Source organism: Dryobates pubescens, chromosome 3 (genome assembly GCF_014839835.1).
Source record: "Dryobates pubescens isolate bDryPub1 chromosome 3, bDryPub1.pri, whole genome shotgun sequence".
Taxonomy (NCBI): domain Eukaryota; kingdom Metazoa; phylum Chordata; class Aves; order Piciformes; family Picidae; genus Dryobates; species Dryobates pubescens.
In genome coordinates this window covers 18,149,571-18,170,187 of record NC_071614.1, presented here as the reverse complement: position 1 = coordinate 18,170,187, position 20,617 = coordinate 18,149,571, and the positions used below count along the sequence as shown (strand labels likewise).

At 44.9% G+C, this 20,617-nt stretch overlaps 1 protein-coding gene across 1 annotated transcript in view; it reads left to right on the top strand.

Annotated features, from left to right (window-relative positions):
• LOC104304481 (serotriflin) overlaps positions 1-9,642 on the top strand; it is a 45,501-nt gene extending 35,859 nt beyond the window's left edge. The window contains exon 8 of the mRNA XM_009905224.2: positions 9,515-9,642. Coding sequence (XP_009903526.2) covers positions 9,515-9,642 — 128 coding nt within the window. The remainder of the gene's footprint in view (positions 1-9,514) is intronic.
• The last annotated feature ends 10,975 nt before the right edge of the window (positions 9,643-20,617 follow it).

The following is a 20,617-nucleotide window of genomic DNA, read 5'->3' as shown; positions in this document are numbered from 1 at the left end:
AACGTCTGTTTATAAGAATCCCAGAGGAAGAGTTTAGTGATAAATTATATCTTCTGCTTAGAAAGCACATCTTCCACCTACCTGGGTGAGAAATGGCTTCAGGGAAGTCTAAATCTCACCTCTCTTTAGATCAAATGTAACACTATGACTCATTTGCTTCATTCATGGTTGGACTTGCTGATCTCAAAGATCTTTTCCAACCTGGTTAATTCTGGGGCCCTCAATTTAGGAAAGATGTTGAGCTGCTGGAAGGTGTCCAGAGAAGGGCAACAAAGCTGGGGAGGGGTCTGGAGCACAGCCCTGTGAGGAGAGGCTGAGGGAACTGGGGTTTCTTCACCTGGAGAGGAGGAGGCTCAGGGGACACCTTATTGCTGTCTACAACTACCTGAAGGGACATTGTAGCCAGGTGGGGGTTGGTCTCTTCTCCCAGACAGGCAACCAGCACCAGAATAAGAGGACACAGTCTCAAGCTGCACCAGGGGAGGTTTAGGCTGGATGTTAGGAAGAAATTCTGCATAGAAAGAGTGACTGGCCATTGGAATGGACTGCCCAGGGAGGTGGTGGAGTCATCACCACTCGAGGTGTTTAGGAGGAGACTTGGTGCCATGATTTAGTTGATTAGATGGTGTTGGATGATAGGTTGGACTCAATGATCTCAAAGGTCTTTTCCAACATGGTTAATTCTATCCTATCCTATCCTATCCTATCCTATCCTATCCTATCCTATCCTATCCTATCCTATCCCATTCCATTCCATTCTATTCTATTCTACTCTAACTGAAGCAATCTTCTGTGTTGCAGGTTTGGGCTTGCAGTATTTTTTTACCTTGCTCACCTACCATATTACACCACAAGCTTTTTGCACCAGAGGTTGTTAAATCTGGGAGTTTATGTCTTGTTTTTTCCTTTGCAGAAATGGGTCTGCTAACTACAATCATTTTCCTGGCTGCTTTGCTACACCAATCGAATGGACAGGTAGGAACATTCATCTAAGCAAAAGATGGGCACATTGTATAGATATCTGACATGGCATAGTCTGGCCAAGAACCTGTGCCTAGATAAGGGACCACCAGCAATGGCAGAACTCCTCTCAATGACTTAGTTGTCCAGATCTCTGTCATGCTCCCTCTACAAAGAGAAGAGAAAGCTACTTGTAGAGAATGGATCTTCCAGTCCTAAAAAGGAGCTCAGATTTTGTGGGATGAGTTTCCTCTGCCCTTTCCAGTAATGACAAAGAGCACAAAGATGTCTACCTTAGAATTAGATGTCTCATTTTTGGATATTAAGTGGGAAGAATAATTTTTGGAAGGATGTTTTAGTCTGGAAACTCCAGTGCAAACATTCCAACCCTTATATCTGTAAGGATTCATGTCCTGACATCACTACATAAGAGACATTCATTGCTTTCTTGACCTTAGGTGCTTCAGAAGATGATCTGCCAACAGTCCTAAGTTCTGGCCCAGCTTCACACACTTCCAAAGCTAACAACTGAACAGAGATGGTGATCTTTTTAGTTTACACAAGAGGTCAAAGCCAGTCCTGAGGTTTGGTTCAAGAGCTAAGTTCTCTCCATGTTTGATGTGGAGACACCTGAAGCTAGAATTCCTACCTACACATTTCATTCAGGGTCATATCTCCTTATGAGAAGTGCAGTTCAGATCAAGTAAGGAAACAGAAACCCCCAGTAATTAACCTGTGAATAGGAGAACTAATAAAGGAAAGTTGCGAGTTTCCAAGGAGCTCTATCATGACGAGAAGCACATCATTTATCTTGCTTATTAAACTGCTGATAACTGAAACCTTCATTGCTGCTGTTTCCCTGCCTTTACAGCATAAAGTAATGGCCATTTCTTCCTTTCCTCTTTTCAAGTTTCAAAACCAAAAACAGATTCTTGAGGAGCACAATGAAATACGGAGATCTGTAATTCCCACGGCCAGGAACATGCTGAAGATGGTAAGCTCTACCTTGCAACTAGCCCGATTTCCACAGTGAACAGAGAGAGCAGGAAAGGTGCTCTGGGATTGAGAAGAAGGAATCAGAATTTGATCCCTTTCTTTCTGCAGGCTTCATGCCCAGTTTTTGCACACCTCCACCTTAATGCTGCAAGAACTTGCATAATGCAAAGGCCCCAAGATGGGCCACAGGTGCTAGTCAAAACCTCTCTCCTAACCAACATGTCTTAATTTCTCCACTTGGAAAAACTCAGTTAAGCAACACAAGAAACTCTTTCATGTCTAGGTTATTAACCACTAGGTTTCATGGTTATTAACCACACACCTCATTATTGCTGTCAACCCTGCATTAAGACAGCCTGCACAGTGAATGACCACCTATTAGGATCATGGAATTGTCAGGGTTGGAAGGGACCTCAAGGATCAGCTAGTTCCAACCCCCATGCCCCCGCCACCATGGGCAGGGACACCTCACACTACAGCAGGTTGCTCACAGCCACATACCGCCTGGCCTTAAAATCTCCAGGGATGAGGCTTCCACCAGCTCCCTGGGCAACCTGTTCCAGTGCCTCACAACCCTCTTGGGGAAGAACTTCTTCCTAACATCCAATCTGAATCTACCCATTTCTACTTTTTTCTATTCCCCCTATTGCCTTATGTTTGGTCATTGCAATAGAAAGCAAACCTGAGAGGTACAACATGCAGGGATGGCTCTCAGATTGTAGATTCATAGAGTCATAGGATGCCTTGGCTTGGAAAGGACCTTTAAAGGTCATGTAGTCCAACCAAGTTATGGATAACATTATTGAGTCTATGGAATAATCAGCTCCTTTAGAAGGGAAGCACATGTGATGGTGAAGGAAAGAATATGGCAAGCAAAGTGGAGCAGGAGCATGAGCAGCAGCATGCTTCCGAATCAGACACTGTCAGGGGGACAAAAGAGACCTAGATCTGTGTAGCAATCAGTCCTTAGCTGAGCTTGCTTTACCCATCGCTGCTCCCACCCCTGTCACTTCCATGAGCAGGCAAGCTGGCTGGTGCTTTATGGTTACATCTGCATGGTGAGGCTTGCAAACATTCCTCAAGTTCAAAGTCCAGCACTGGTTAGGCCATACCTTGAGTATTGTGTCCAGTTCTGGGCTCCTCAATTTAAGAAGGACATTGAGATACTTGAACTTGTCCAGAGAAGACCAATGAGGCTCTTGAGAGGTCTGCAGCACAGCCCTATGAGGAGAGGCTGAGAGAGCTGGGGTTGCCTAGCTTGGAGAAGAGGAGGCTCAGGGGAGACCTTCCTGCTGTCTACAGCTACCTGAAGGGAGGTTGTAGCCAGGTGGGGGTTGGTCTCTTCTCTCAGGCAATCAGCACCAGAACAAGAGGACACAGTCTCAAGCTGTGCCAGGGCAGGTTTTAGCTTGAGGTGAGGTGAAAGTTCTTCCCAGAAGAAGTAATTGGCCATTGGAATGTGCTGCCCAGGGAGTTGGTGGAGTCCCCATCCCTGGAGGGGTGCAAGAAAGGATTGGATGTGGCACTTGAAACCATGGTTTAGTTGTCCTGAGGTGTTAGGTATTAGGTAATAGGTTGGACTTGATGATCTCTGAGCTCTTTTCCAACCTGGCTGATTCTATGATTCTATCACTTATACCTCAACTGCACCTGAGCTAAAAATCACTTTTGTACCATGTAGTGCACTGCACCCAACAAAGTTAGCTCAGACACAAAGCCAAAATAAAGCAACAGCATCTTACAAAATTCTTATTAAACAGGAGCATCTGCAAACCAGGCTTGTGGGGTATTTTGCTGAATAACTTGCTCTTAAACCTTGAAGAGATGAAGAGATGTGGTGCCCATGCCCCAGCAGTGTGAACTGGCACAGCTCCTCTCCATTCTGTTGAGAACCATGGGAGCATTCAGCACACAATCTCTTTACTTCTCATGGACTGCACTAAAGTATCTGCAACCTGAAGCTTTCTCCCTTTGTGTCTTTCAGGTGTGGAGTGAGAAAGCTGCCAAAAATGCTCTGAAATGGGCAAGAAGATGTGAGATGAGAATCAGTCCAAAAGAGATGAGGATCGTTAATGGTATGTGACAAATATGGAACCTAAGCTGATGGGTTAATGACAATTTATAGATAACCCCTGTGCATGTGAACTAAAAATAAGAACTTTTAACCTATAGTAGGATATCATTGTAGGACTATTAACCACAAACCTATCTTCTTTATCAGATAACTACCCTTCAAGACAAAGACTTGAATCTTGTGGGAGAGAGATGCTATGTACTTGTCCTATGTTGGTACATTTCCTGATGTGTTCACTTCTAGCTTCTGCTGGAGACAAGAGAGTGCAGTAGAGAATAGAACAGAACAGAACAGAACAGAACAGAATAGAATAGAATAGAATAGAATAGAATAGAATAGAATAGAATAGAATAGAATAGAATAGAATAGAATAGAATAGAATAGAATTAGCCAGGTTGGAAAAGACCTTTGAGATCATCAGGTCCAACCTATCACCCAACACCATCTCATCAATGAAACCATGGCACCAAGTGCCTCATCCAGTCTCTTCCTAAATACCTCCAGTGATGGTGACTCCACCACCTCCCTGGGCAGCACATTCCAATAGCCAATTACACTTTCTGGGAAGAACTTTCTCCTCACCTTGAGCCTAAACCTCCCCTTGCACAGCTTGAGACTGAGTCTTCTTGTTCTGGTGCTGGTTGCCAGGGAGAAGAGACCAACCCCCTCCTGACTACAATCTCCCTTCAGGTAGTTGTAGAGAGCAATAAGGTTTCCCCTGAGCCTCCTCTTCTCCAGGCTAAGCAACCCCAGCTCCCTCAGCCTCTCCTCCTCTCCTCCCCAACTTTGTTGATCTTCTCTGGACAGAGAATTTTTGGTATCACTAAGTAGAGGAATCTCTCTGTAACACTTTGTAGTCACAAAAGTATGTGTGACTGAAAGCTCACCAAAATCAGAGTAACATTTCCTGGAGCCTTCCCAGAATTAGGTGTACTGTTCTCTTCTTAAAACCACAGGGCAAATAGGTTGGCATCATTGAGATATTTATGATTTTTTTTTTTTTAGGATGTAGCTATAACCTCTCTGTCCTCCCTCCCACTCTACAGCTTCCTTCTCTCCAAAGTAATAAAACAGACCTTCTTCTACTTCAGGTGTCACATGTGGTGAGAATGTGTTGCTGTCATCTAACCCTAAAACGTGGACTGAAGCAATTCAAGTTTGGTACAGTCAGTCCTCCAATTTCAAGTATGGATATGGAGCAACTGCCAAAAATGCCAATATTGAGAACTATACTCAGGTATGGAGAACTGAAACAAACTGCAATGATACATAAGAATTACAGGAATACCCTTAAGGGAGCTGGGAGATGATTATCATCAGAGAAGAATATTTATCCCTGTCCTCCAATCATTATCTAGCATTCATGCTCTGATCCAAAAATGAATGATGGATTCATATCCTTTCTTATCTAATTCACACAAACACTGAATGGTAAGGGTTGAGTGGGACCTCTGAACATCATCAAGTCCAACCCTCCCTGCCAGAGCAGGATAATAATGAGGAAAGAGAACCAGTATTTTGGAAGAGCTGGCCCAGAGGTATTGAATTATTTATTTCCCTACAAAATAATATTTCCCTCTGATTCTATGATTCAAAGAGAAATATTATTTTGGTTAAGAAAATAAATAAATCATAGAAGCACAGAATCAACAAGGTTGGAAAAGACCTCAAAGATCATCCAGTCCAACCTGTAACCCAAGACCTCATGATTACTAAACCATGGCACCAAGTGCCATGTCCAATCCCCTCTTCAACACCTCCAGGGACGGTGACTCCACCACCTCCCTTCAGCAGTTTAGGAACAAATATTTTCTATATAGGCATATAAATATCTGATTGAAAGGTATCAAAACATCTATGGTGAAAATATTTGAATTTAAATTGGAGTGTCCTATCAGAAACTCCATTTAAGAACATTTGGAAACTGGAGGACATGGTTAACTCATTGTTATAGTTAGCCTTTCTGACAGCTAAACTGTAAAATAAAAGCTGAATAGACAAAACTAAACAAAAAAAAATCTTCTGATTTTGTTATTTTGGTAGTTCTTAAATAAGAATTCAAGAAAACACAGGATCATAGAATTGTGTTGGCTGGAAGAGACATTCAACATTGTGGAAGCACCTTTCCTATGAAGACAGACTGAAAGAGTTGGGGTTGTTCAGTCTGGAGAAGAGAAGGCTCTGAGGAGGCCTTATTGTGGCCTTTCAGTGTCTTAAGGAGACTACAAGAAAGCTGGGGAGGGACTTTTGAGGGTGTCAGGGAGTGATAGGACTAGGGGGGGATGGAGCAAAACTAGAAGTGGGTAGATTCAGATTGGATGTTAGGAAGAAGTTCTTCCCCATGAGGGTGGTAAGGCACTGGCACAGGTTGCCCAGGGAGGTGGTGGAAGCCTCATGCCTGGAGGGTTTTAAGGCCAGGCTGGATGTGGCTGTGAGCAACCTGGTGTAGTGTGAGGTGTCCCTGCCCATGGCAGGGGGAGTGGAACTGGATGATCTTTGAGGCCCCTTCCAACCCTGACAATGCTAGGATTCTATGATTATCAAGTTCAACCATTAACCCAACACTGCCAGGTCACAGCTAAACCATGTCCCTCAGTGCGACAGCTGTCCCTCAGCACCACATCTAGATGAGCTTTGGAGGTTCCTTCCGACCCAGACCATTCTCTGCTTCTACCTACAAGACTCTGAACTAATGTGTGGGTTTTTTATTCCACAGCTCATCTGGTACAACAGCTATCAGATAGGATGTGCCATTGCCTACTGCCCTATGAACCGGTTCAACTACTTTTACGTTTGCCAATACTGTCCTTCGTACGTACTGCCCTTTTTTAACTCATTCAATATATGATAATTATGGATCTGCCATCACAAACTCCTGTAGTCCATTGACCACATGCAGGATAAAATGATCCAAGTGGAAATGGATATTAATGACATTGCAGCATATGAACAAAGAAAACTCTATCTCTCTCAGAATTAGACATCCCTGTAGCTTTGACCACAAACAAGAAACTCACATGCAAAGCAGAAGCCAACAGCAAATAACTATTCACAGAGGATAGGATAGAGTAGAGTAGAGTAGAGTGGAGTAGAGTAGACTAGACTAGACTAGACTAGACTAGAATAGACCAAGTTGGAAAAGACCTTCGAGATCATTGAGTCCAACACCATCTAATCAACTAAACCATGGCACCAAGATCCCCATCCAGTCTCCTCCTAAACACCTCCAGTGATGGTGACTCCACCACCTCCCTGGGCAGCACATTCCAATGGCCAATCTCTCTTTCTGGGAAGAATTTCTTCCTAACATCCAGCCTAAACCTCCCCTGGTGTAGCTTGAGACTGTGTCCTCTTGTGCTGGATGCCTGGGAGAAGAGACCAACCTCTACCTGACTACAACCTCCCTTCAGGGAGTTGTAGAGAGCAATAAGGTCTCTGCTGAGCCTCCTCTTCTCCAGGTTAGGGAACCGCAGCTCTCTCAGCCTCTCCTCACAGGGCTTGTGCTCCAAACCCCTCCCCAGCTTTGTTGCCCTTCAGCTGCATGTCAGGAAGCATTTGCTGAGGTTATTTCCTTATAGGACACAAACACTTGAAAGCCATTAGAAAGCTATTAGAAAGCACATTAATTATTATTGTTATTATTATTTGCAACTAATATTATTATACAAATGCAAACAAGTGATTGATTTTCATTCTCTAAGCCCTTATGCTCCCTATCATTTAAAATTGAAGTTCCAGTATTCCATTAATATCTCTGTATTCTATTAATCTCTGAAACCAAACCAGGGCTTTCCAGGAAAATAATTTTATTCAAAACCTCCTGGTTGACTATTACTGGGATCAGTAACACAAACTCCTGTTAAATGCTTTGAGCTGCATGTTGCCCTTTGAGGAGAGGCTGAGGGAGCTGGGGTTGTTTAGCCTGGAGAAGAGGAGGCTCAGGGGAGACCTTATTTCTGTTTACAACTACCTGAAGGGAGGTTGTAGCCAGGTGGGGGTTGGTCTCTTCTCCCAGGCAGGCAACCAGCACCAGAAAAAGAGGACACAGTCTCAAACTGCACCAGGGGAAGTTTAGGCTGGAGGTGAGGAGAAAGTTCTTCCCAGAAAGAGTGATTGGCCATTGAAATGTGCTGCCCAGGAGGAGGGGGCGGGTGGATTTCACCATCCCTGGAGGTGTTCAAAAGGGGCTAGGATGTGGCACTTGGTGCCATGGTTTAGTAGTCATGAGGCATTGGGTGACAGGTTGGACTTGATGATGTCTGAGGTCTTTTCCAACCTTATTGATTCTATGATTCTATGATCTTGTTCTGTGTTATCTTTCTTTCCCATTACAGAGGAAATAATGCAATGCAAATAGCTACACCCTACAGAAGTGGACCAAAATGTGCAGACTGTCCTGGTCACTGTGACAGAGGGCTGTGTAGTAAGTGATTGTATTCTTCTACTTGCAACAAATACTGCAATACCTCAGATCATAATGTTGAGCCTTTGCAGTATTTTATTCTTCCACTGTTACTTCTTGCTAATCTGAACAAATGATCCTAGACCTGGCACCGTTTGGGTTCAATAGCCCAACAGAACAGGCACAAACTTGAGCAGGGGCTTGAAGCAGACGATCTCCAGAGGTCTCTTCCAACCTCAAGCATCCTACTACAGCAGGTGAATTGTGCTGCTGCTGTTGAGCAAGAAGTGCATTTATCACACTGTCAATCTTCTGCTGCCCTCTCCTGGAACCACCAATATAAACTTGTCTTTACATCTATATAGACTTATAGGAAGTTTGGGATTGGAAGGGACTTTAAAAGGTCATCTAGCCCAACTCCCCTGCAGTGAGCAGGGCATCTTTAACTAGATCAAATTGCTTACAACCCTGTTCAGCCTGACCTGGAATGTTTCCTGGAAGGAGGCATCTACTACCTCTCTGCTTATCTTGTGCCAGTGCCTCAGCAACCTCACTGTGAAACATTTCTTCCTTATTTCAAGGCTAAATCTCCCTTCTCTTCGTAGAAAACCATCACCCCTTGCCTTGTCACAAAAAGCCCTGCTAAAAAGATTGTTCCAATCCTTCTTATAGCTCCCCCTTTACATACTGAAAGAGGGCAATAAGGTCTTCCCAGAGCCTTCTCTTCTCCAGGGCAACCCCAGGTCTCTCAGCAAATATCTAAGGACGCAAATAGATTGCCAGCTTTCACACCTCCATGTTGACATGGAGATCTGCACAGGCCCCTTGGCTTCTGCAGACTGCCATGTGGAATAAATCAAAGCCCACAAATAGAGGGGAGCTGTAAAATACCACCTTGCCTCCTGCATTCCCTTTTCTCCAACATTCAAGTAACTTTAACAGCAGAGCAGAAGTACAAAGGCTATACAGACAGGAAGATGTGAAATGCTTTGGAAATGCAGAATTATCAGAGCAAGACTTGGTTTTCAATTACTGTTTCTATGTATTTATTTATCTCTCTCTCTCTCCCTCTTGTATTTTAGCCAATCCTTGCAAGTACCAAGACCACTATGCAAACTGCAATAATCTGAAAGAATTGTTTGGCTGTAACTACCCGGTGGTGAAAGAGAACTGTCCTGCTACTTGTAGATGCACTACCCAAATCATATAAAGTCCTGGGAGATGTTATTATAGCAGATGTTATTAGTAGATATTCTTATAGCTGCTGTGAGACTTGCTTACCAGGGATGAGTAGAAGTGTATTGGCTCTCAGTACAACAGCTCAGGTTCACCCATAGGTAACATTTGTTTGTGAAATCTCACCACTGCTTCAGTCCTAAAGAAGCCTGGGAGCTCAAAATCACCTCTGATGTTATTTTAGGCTTTGTAGAAATCATGCTTAATCTACTAATCTGACTTTGTGGGTTGGTTTCTTTTTTTCCTTGCAGTGGATTTTCCACTGATTCCTTTCTTTTTTTCCAGGGGAAACACAGCTGAAACAAAATATGTTAAATGCCACTTAACTTCCTCCTGCTTCTTTTCCTTTGATTATCCATGCAGTGTATTCCTGATAAATAAATACATGATTTACTACTGGTTCCCAAACAGATCTCTTCACTGAAGTTATTGATAGTTCCAGCATTTCTTTCTTTCATTTGGAAAATTCCTTAGGGGTATTTCAAGGCTCTTTCATACTTTGTGTGGGTGAGGATGAAACAGCAAAAGAAAGACAAGGCAAAAAGTGATACATTTCTTTTGGGGGGGGGGGGGGGAGGAGATGTACACGACAGCCAAAATAAAAGGCACAGACTGGATCTGCCAACTGTTATCTGTGCCCTAGATGCAAAGCTTCTGATAGATCTGTGTGTGCAGGGGATAAATGATTGAATTTTCTTATTTTTCTTTTCCTAAAGAATCAACAGTGGAGAAAGCTGAAGCTTTGTAAAGGCATTTATACAAAGAAAGAGTTCACATATACATGTAATAGAATCGTAGAATTGAAATCGGTTGAAAGGGACCTTAGAGGTCATCTGCTCCAACCTCTGCACCATGGGCAGGGATGCCTCTGCACTAGAGTTGGCTGCTCAAGGCCTCATCCAACCTGTCCTTGAATGCCCCCAGGGAGGAGGCATCCACAGCCTCCCCTGGATGACCTGTTCCAGAATCTCACCACCCTCATACTGAAGAACTTCTTCCTAAGATCCAGTCTGAACCTACTCTCGCTCAGCTTCACATCATTCCCTCTTGTCCTGTTGCTAAACACCCTTAAGAAAAGTCCCTCTCCAGCCTTCCTGTAGGATCCTGGATGGATTAGGTACTGGAAGACAGATATAAGGTCCCCTCAGAGTCTTTTCCTCTCCAGGCTGAACAAACCCAGCTCCATCAGGCTATCCTCACAGCAGAGGTGCTCTAGCCCTATCATCTTTGTGGCCCTCCTCTGGGCTTGTTGCAACAGCTCTGTGTCCTTATGCTGGGGACACCAGAACTAGCTTCAGTATTTGAGGTGGGGATCTCATAAGAACAGAGTAAAGGGGCAAAATCACTTCTCTTGACCTGCTGTATCTTGATAGATACAGCTATAGGTACCAATATATAGATATAGATGAGAGAGAGAGATTAGAGAGAGAGTGTGTGATATAAAGATTACAGCTAGAGCTAGAGCTAGAAATAGAGGTAGAGGTAGAGATAGAGATAGAGCTGAGATATAGAGATAGTGATAGTGATAGTGATAGTGATAGAGATAGAGATAGTGATAGAGACAGAGAGAGAGAGAGAAAGAGAGAGATGATAGAGGTAGAGGTAGAGGTAGAGGTAGAGGTAGGGGTGAGATACAGAGATAGAGATGGAGAGAGAGAGAGAGAGAGAGAGAGAGAGTGGTCCCTTCCTATCCTCTCTGGATATTCCTCACTTGAAATCCATATTTCAGTACATAGAAAAAAAAATACTGCTACAGAAAAAAAACAAACCAACAAACAAACAAGCAAACAAAGCCCCCCCAGCCCAACAACAACAACAAAAACCCCACCACCAAAAAACCCAAACAGCAAATCCCCATGCAGATCATCAGCTTTTCTCCAGAATTTCCCAGGAACCCTCTTGGTGCCAATTCCCAGCATTGCACCTCTCTACATTGCCTCTAAGAATGTGAAGCTCAGCTGGAGGCCTTAGATGTGCTTCAGACACCTCTGTGTGCAGGCAGGCCACCAGCTCCTGCCTCCAGGGAAGTTTGGCTGGAGCTGCTGCATACAGTTTGTGTATTGCTTCTAAGGAGACATTTCCTGGAGTGAAGTTTTTCATTTCATATCTTTCCAGGCCCTTTACAATGCAGGCATGGCTTCAAAGGGCTGCATATCTATGTTGACCCAAATCTGAGGATTGAGTTTGTTACCTGTCAGTGGTTACTTGGAGAAACTTCCTGACCTATTTAGTGAGAGACATTATCATCATCATGCCTTTCAAGATTCTAGCAGTATTAATACCTTGACAAAACAGTATTTCAGACTCATTTTACTGCTTTTTACTTTCACATGTCACAGCTTTTAACTGACCATTACATTGCAAACTTTAATTTATATTTACAAAACAAAGGTAGCTACAGAGGAAATAGAAACTCTTTGCTTCCAGTTTATAAACCCAGACTAGATGTTTAAAAGTGAGCAAACATCTGGAGCAGCTTTTTCTCAACAAGCAGAGAAGCTCCTTCCCTCCTAACACTTGTACTGTGTCCAGTCCTGGGCTCCTCAATTTAAGAAGGACACTGAGATACTTGAACGTGTCCAGAGAAGGGCAACAAGGCTGGGGAGAGGTCTGGAGCACAGCTCTATGAGGAGAGGCTGAGGGAGCTGGAGGTATATAGCCTGGAGAAGAAGAGGCTCAGGGCAGATCTTATTGCTCTCTACAAGTACCTGAAAGGAGGCTGTAGCCAGGTAGGGGTTGGTCTCTTCTCCCAGGCAACCAGCACCAGAACAAGAGGACACAGTCTCAAGCTGTGCCAGGGGAAGTTTAGGCTTGAGGTGAGGAGAAAGTTCCTCACAGAAAGAGAGATTGGCCATTGGAATGTGCTGCCCAGGGAGGTGGTGGAGTCACCATCCCTGGAGGTGTTCAAAAAAGGATTGGATGTGGCACTGAAGCCATGGTTTAGTTGTCCTGAGGTGTTAGGTATTAGGTAATAGGTTGGATTTGATGATCTCTGAGGTCTTTTCCAACCTGGTTGATTCTATGATTCTCCCAAGTGATACACCCTGGTGCCATGCAGCATGCCCTAGGGTCTCCTACCAGACCTCCAGGGTAAGTGTTGTTCTTCTACAGGTTTGTGAACCAAATATATCAGCCCTGAGCAGGACTGATCCCATTTCCCACCTACCCCATCCTTTTCTCCCTTGGCTGCAGTTCTGGTTAGAAACACAAGAGGGTGAACCATACCTGGACTTTCAGCTGCATCAGTTTTCGGTTGTGCTGTCTGTATACAGGGCTCCCTCCTCCACTAGAAATTAAAGTTCTTGCCCTACCCTGACCTGACTTTAACACTTGCTTGCACAGAAATGTTTGGCTAATATTGGATGAATAAATCATCACTACACATGGAAGCAGCGTGGTAGCAGTTTCTTCCTTTCCATTGTTTCACCTTCTCTCAGTTGCCCAAATTGCTATCATGTGAGAGAAATTTAAGCCATCGAATTCAGGCAGTTTATGGCTTCCAGGTTATCAATGACTATTACTGCTAGCCTTGATTTTACAACTGCCTCAAGCTCAGCTTCAATATCCTAAATCTGTGCCACTATTCAAGGTGTCTGCAACCACAGCGGTGTCTGCAACCACATCAGTGTCTGTAGGAAGTCTCTTTTTCCAAGACAAAAGGAGGTGAAAATTTTACTGGGAAACCTAAGTTTTGCTCCCAAACTACTATCCTATGAAACCCCAGCTCTCTCATGGGAGCATACATGATTTTGGCAAAATATTCATGTGTTTTCTGGCATATTTTCGAGGCAATCCCAGGCACAAATCCAGGCAGGGGAGGGACTGGCTGGAAAGCAGCCCTGAGGAGAGAGACTTGGGGGTGCTGGTGGAGGAGAAGCTCAACAGGAGCTCTCAGTGTGCGCTTGCAGCCCAGAAAGCCAATCAGATCCTGGGCTGCATCAAGAGAAGTGTGGCCAGCAGGGCAAGGGAGGTGATTCTCCCCTTCTACTCAGCTCTGGTGAGACCCCACCTGGAGTACTGCCTCCAGTTCTGGAGCCCCTATTACAAGAGGGATCTGGAGGTGCTGGAAGGTGTCCAGAGAAGGGCCACAAGGATGATCAGAGGGCTGGAGCACCTCTCCTATGAGGACAGACTGAAGGAGTTGGGGCTGTTCAGTCTGGAGAAGAGAAGGCTCCAAGGTGACCTAATTGTGGCCTTCCAGTATCTGAAGGGGGCCTACAAGAATGCTGGGGAGGGACTTCTCAGGATCTCAGGTAGTGCTAGGACTAGGGGGAATGGAATGAAGCTGGAGGTGGGGAGATTCAGGCTGGCTATGAGGAGGAAGATCTTCCCCATGAGAGTGGTGAAGCCCTGGAATGGGTTGTCCAGGGAGGTGGTTGGGGCGCCGTCCCTGGAGGTGTTTAAGCCCAGGCTGGATGAGGCTCTGGGCAGCCTGATCTAGTGTGGGGTGTCCCTGCCCATGGCAGGGGGGTTGGAACTAGATGATCCTTGTGGTCCCTTCCAACCCTGACTGATACTATGATAGTATGATATTTTCCAAGCTTTCATTCTGCTTACAACCAAGGAGCTGGATGCACACATTTTCACTTTCCTCGCTCTCTCTCTCTCCTTGAACCAATGGATATTAAAATATTAATAACTCAATAATCAGAGATTTCTGAGGGCCCTCTCCCTGATGAGATAACTTTTGTGCTCTGAATACCCAGCTACTCTGTTTGAATATGGCAACAGTAGGAGCTGGAAGAGAGGTTCAGCATCATGAAGTGCCATCTTGGAGTGTGCTGCATCCTGCTGAGCTACTGCAGGGCACCCAGGCATTAAATTTCTTACTCTCATAGGGGATTTCTAAAGATTCTGCATCCCTGTTTGTGGGAAACAGAAGAAATAGCACCTGAGATGCAATGGCACCAGGATGATGCTTTCTCTTAATGCAGACTTCAAGGAGAGCTTGAGTCACTCCTCTTAGCTCTTCATGTCCCTGGAAAGAGTGAAATGCGACTGAATATGAGTTTCCCTTATACAGATGAAGTACAGGCAATGTGGCATTCACTGATATCCAGTATTTCAAACAATGTTTTTCTTCATTCCCTGGCTGGATAGAATCAGAAATTATTTTGGATTGGAAGGGAGTCACAGAACCACAGAATCACAGAAACATTCCGGTTGGAAAAGACCCTCAGGATCACCAAGTCCAACTGAGAACCCTTTTCTACAAGAGTCACCCCTAAACCATATCCTCGAGCACTCCATCCAAACCACCTTTAAACACAGAAATATCACCCTCTTGTTCTGGTGCTGGTTGCCTGGGGGTTGGTCTCTTCTCTCAGGCAGGCAACCAGCACCAGAACAAGAGGACACAGTCTCAAGCTGTGCCAGGGGAGGTTTAGGCTGGATGTTAGGAAGATATTCTTCCCAGAAAGAGAGATTGGCCATTGGAATGTGCTGCCCAGGGAGGTGGTGGGGTCAACATTACTGCAGGTGTTTAGGAAGAGACTGGATGGGGCACTTCATGCCATGGTTTAGTTGATAAGATGGTGTTGGGTGATAGATTGGACTCAATGATCTCGAAGGTCTTTTCCAACTTGGTTAATTCTATTCTATTCTATTCTATCTAGTTCCAAGTCCCCTACCATGGACAGGGACATACAAACATCTTTGTTTACACTGACTCCCTAAGCTTTGTTTCCTTTGTGGTATTAGCATATACCTCTTCGTATGTACTGTGTCCAGTTCTGGGCCCCTCCATTTAAGAAGGACATTGTCCAGAGAAGGGCAACGAGGCTGGTGAGGGGCCTTGAGCACAAGCCCTATGAAGAGAGGCTGAGGGAGCTGGGATTGTTTAGCCTGGAGAAGAGGAGGCTCAGGGGAGTCCTTCTTGCTCTCTACAACTACCTGAAGGGAGATTGTAGCCAGGTGGGTGTTAGTCTCTTCTCCCAGGCAATCAACACCAGAACAAGAGGACACAGTCTCAAGCTGTGCAAGGGGAAATTTAGGCTGGAGGTGAGGAGAAAGTTCTTCACAGAGAGAGTTGTTAGCCATTGGAATGTGCTGCTCAGGGAGGTGATGGAGTCACCATCCCTGGAAGTGTTCAAGAGGGGATTGGACATGGCACTTGGTGCCATGGTTTAGTAGTCATGAGGCATTGGGTGACAGGTTGGACTTGATCTTTGAGGTCTTTCTAACCTTATTGATTCTATGATTCTGTGAAGTTACACATAGAGAATTGTGCTAATGTTCAGGTGTAGTCCTGGCAATAAAGTAGTAACAGCAAGTCTCTCTCACAATTTCTGTTCTGGTTGCAGATATACTCACAAGAGCACATATGCTGTGAGATGATAACAGCAACTATGGCACAAGTCTAAGACTTATCTATGGGGAATGATGCAAGAGCTCTTCAGCAGTTAACTTGCATGACAAACATTAAACACAAACCTTTGAACAAATGTTATGAAGTAATTCTAACAGCTTTAACTTACATGACAAAGGCTTTAAACAAGAAAAAAAAATGAACAAATGTTAGGAAGTAACTTTAACAATCTTATAGCTTGTGAAGAAAGACTGCTTTTGACATTTAAAATGCACTAACTGCAAGAGTCATATTACCTGACTTGACTTTCTGAGAATCAGCCTCTGAGCTGAGGAAAATGAAAGATAGAATAGAATAGAATAGAACAGACCAGGTTGGAAGAGACCTTCAAGATCATCACATCCAACCCATCATCCAACACCATCTAATCAACTAAACCATGGCACCAAGCACGCTATCAAGTCTCCTCCTAAACACCTCCAGTGATGGTGACTCCACCACCTCCCTGGGCAGCACATTCCAATGGCCAATCTCTCTCTCTGGGAAGAATTTCTTCCTAACATCCAGCCTAAACCTCCCCTGGCACAGCTTGAGACTGTGTCCTCTTGTTCTGGTGCTGGTTGCCTGGGAGAAGAGACCAACCCCCACCTGGCTACAACCTCCCTTCAGGGAGTTGTAGAGAGCAAGAAGGTCTCCCCTGAGCCTCCTCTTCTCCAGGCTAAGCAATCACAGCTCCCTCAGCCTCTCTTCATAGGGCTTGTGTTCCAAAACCCTCCCCTACTTTCTTGCCCTTCCCTGGACATATTCAAGCAAGTCAACATCTTTCCTAAACTGAGAGGCCCAGAACTGGACACAGGACTCTTTCACTTTCAGTATCATGAAGTATTACTGAGCATTATGGGCCTAAATCTGCCCTGTTTTTATCCATCTTTCAGTATGTTGGAAAGAAGTACTCTGCCATAAATCTTTTCTCACTCATGTCCTTTACACAGAATCCCAGAATGTTAGGGACAGGAAGGGACTTCAACAGCCTACAGTTCCCTGAAGGGAAGTTGTAGCCAGCAGGGGGTTGGTTTATTCTCCCAGGCAGCCAGCACCAGAACAAGAGGACACAGTCTCAAGCTGCATCAGGGGAAGTTTAGGATGGATGTTAGGAAGAAGTTCATCATAGAAAGAGTGATTGGCCATTGGAATGGGCTGCCCAGGGAGGTGGTGGAGTCACCATCACTGGAGGTGTTCAGGAAGAGACTTGATGGGGTGCTTGGTGCCATGGTTTAGTTGATTAGGTGGTGCTGGGTGATAGGTTGGACTTGACAATCTCGAAGGTCTCTTTCAACCTGGTCTATTCTATTCTATTCTATTCTATTCTATTCTATTCTATTCTATTCTATTCTATCATCTAGTCCAACCCCCCCTGCCAAAGCAGGATCACCAGGCCACACAGGAACTCATCCTGGCAGATTTTGAGTATCTTCAGAGAGAGAGACTCCACAACCTGCCCTGGGCAGCCTGTTCCAGTGCTCTGTCACCCTCACCATATCACACCTGCAATAACAACAGGTTAGACAGATAAAGCTAAGACTTAATACAAAATGGAAAGCAAGAGTTGAAGACTTTGACATGCCATTATAAATTTGGGTGATCAGAATACCCAATTTATTCCCAAGAAACAAGACTGTAGCAAGATGCTTGGGTAAGACCAAGCAGCAAAGAGTCATCAGAGCACAGAGAGGACAAGGACATTCCCCATCCTTTGAGCTGCTTCCAGTTTTTGGCTGCCAAAACCTGAACTCCTCTAAGGATAAGGGCCACAGAGAAACTGTGGAAAACAGGAGACAGACTTTCTAATTAAGAAGCTGCTGGACAGCTACTATCTCTGCTCCAGGCTGCAAGCAGACATTTAACCTCTGTGCTTCAGTCTCATCAACTGCAAGACAGAGATAAACTGACACAGTCAGGGCAAGGAGGATTGATTAGTGTCTGCTGAGAAAAAGCCTGTGGAGGACTGAGGCCTGGTAATTATAATATCACATTTGGTAGCCACACCTCCAGTATATTTATATCTCAGTTTCACCACGAGTCAAGGGGACATAGGGCACCAGGAGATACAAGTGAGGAAATGACACTCCCTCCTGTGCTGACCCATGTCTGAAGGTTCATAGGCTGCTCGCTGGGCTCAGTTATGGTCTGGTCCTAGGTCTGTGCAGTGCAGCCATGGGGCTGTTCCCTAGGACTAACAAGGATATTGTGGCATCCTGGCTTGTATCAGAAATGCTGTGTCCAGCAGAAGCAGGGAGGTGATTGTCCCCTTGTACTCAGCTCTAGTGAGGCAAAACTTCGAGTATTGGGTCCAGTTTTGGGCACCTCAATACAAGAGAGATGTGGAGGTTCTGGAGTGAGTGCAGAGGAGGGCAACAAAGCTGGGGAAGGGCCTGGAGAATAAATGTGATGGAGAGCGGCTGCAGGAGCTGGGGATGGTTAGTTTGGAAATGATGAGGGGAGACCTCACTGCTCTCTACAACTACCTGAAAGGACATTGTGGAGAGGCTGGTGCTGGTCTCTTCTCACAGGTGAATAGAGTAGAGTAGAGTAGAGTAGAGTAGAGTAGAGTAGAGTAGAGTAGAATAGAATAGAATAGAATAGAATAGAATAGAATAGAATAGAATAGAATAGAATAGAATAGAATAGAATAGAATAGACCAGGTTGGAAGAGACCTTTGAGATCGAGTCCAACCTATCACCCAACACCATCTAATCAACTAAACCATGCCACCAAGCACCCCATCAAGTATCTTCCTAAACACTTCCAAGAGGGAACATCCTCAAGCTGTGACTGGGTAGGACTGGACATTAGGAAACATTTTTTCCCAGCAAGAGTGGTCAGGCATTGGAATGTGCTGCCCAGGGAAGTGGTGGAGTCACCAATCCTGGATGTGTTTAAAGGTCTTTTGCATGTGGTGCTTGGGGATATGGTTTAGGGCTGAACCTTGTAGAGCAGGGTAGATTGAGAGTGGATGTTAGGAAGAAGTTCTTCCCCATGAGGGTGGTGAGACCCTGGAACAGGTTGCCCAGGGAGGTGGTGGAAGCCTCATGCCTGGAGGTTTTTAAGGCCAGGCTGGATGTGGCTGTGAGCAACCTGCTGTAATGTGAGGTGTCCTTGCCCATGTCAGGGGGGTTGGAACTGGATGATCTTTCTGGTCCTTTCCAACCCTGACAATTCTGTGATTCTTTCTGCAGGCAGCTATGATAAATCAAGTTTCCCACAGAGTGATCCCTGAAGGGTCAAAAGCTGTTTATTTTGGCAATCACTGAAACTGAGCTGTGTGATTTTTGCACAGAGTTGGAGCAGTGAGGAGTGGGCAGAGCTTCTAAGCACTACTGCTTCTGAAGAACAGAAAAACAAAACCAAAACAGCAACCATCCAACAAACAAACCCCAGTCATTTCAAAACAAGAATGGATTCACTTCTTGTGCAGATGTGCCAGTGCAATTCTGGCCATACTATGGAGGAGGTTTCCTCCATCATCCAAGCAACGACTCAAAAAGCATGGGAAAATCTGGAGATGTTAATTGCAGCATCACCATAACTGTCACCTTAGGATGTAGAAAAGAGAATAGCTAATCACAAGATCACAGGATGGCAGGGGTTGGAAAGGACCCAAAGAGATCATCGAGTCCAACCCCCCCCTGCCAGAGCAGGACCGTACAATCTAGCTCAAGTCACAGAGGAATGCATCCTTGAAAGTCTCCAGAGAAGGAGACTCCACAACTTTTCTGGGGAGCCTGTTCCAGTGCCTGTTACAGTAAAGAAGTTCCCTCTTGTGTGGAGGTGGAACCTCCTGTGCTGCAGCTTACATCCACTGAGCTTTGTTTTGTCACAGGGAGCAAGTGAGCAGAGCCTGTCCCCTCCCTCCTGACCCCCAGCCCTCAGATACTTTGATTAAATCCCCTCTCAGTCTTCTCTTTTCCAGGTTCCCAGGTCCCTCAGCCCCAGGTCCCTCAGCCTCTCCTCATAGGGCAGTGCTCCAGTCGCCTAATCATCCTCATAGCCCTCCACTGGACCCTCTCCAACAGATCCCTGTCCCTCTTGAACAGGGAGCCCAAAACTGAACACAGTACTCAAGATGAGGTCTCATCAGGGGAGAGTATATGAGGAGGAGAACCTTGCACAATTTGTTGGACACACTCTTCTTAATACACCCCAGCATCCCATAATGCTATCTAACATGATATTGGTGAGAATTTATTTGAAATTCTGGATGCATCCCTAGCTATTTGTCATTAAATGAGATGCAATTAAGCCCCAAAAGAAGAGATATTAACACATTCAGGAAAATAGACATTCTGGAACATCAAAGAAGACCAAAGAATCCACTTGATTAGCAAAACTAAAAGCTGAAAGAGAATTTGCTCTCTGCAAACAGCAGAAGGGTTAAGAAAAAAGTGAGAGCTGCTGAAGCTACAGGCATTTTTTATCACAGGAACAAGGTATAGACATTGCTTGAATAAGTTTAGTGTGGAAATTAATTGCTAAGCATTAAAACTGGAAAGGTCAGCCCCATCCTTCCAAGTGAATGCAAGACACAGATACTCCACAAACAAACAGCCAAACATTAATGGAAGGGATTATGTGATAGCTACC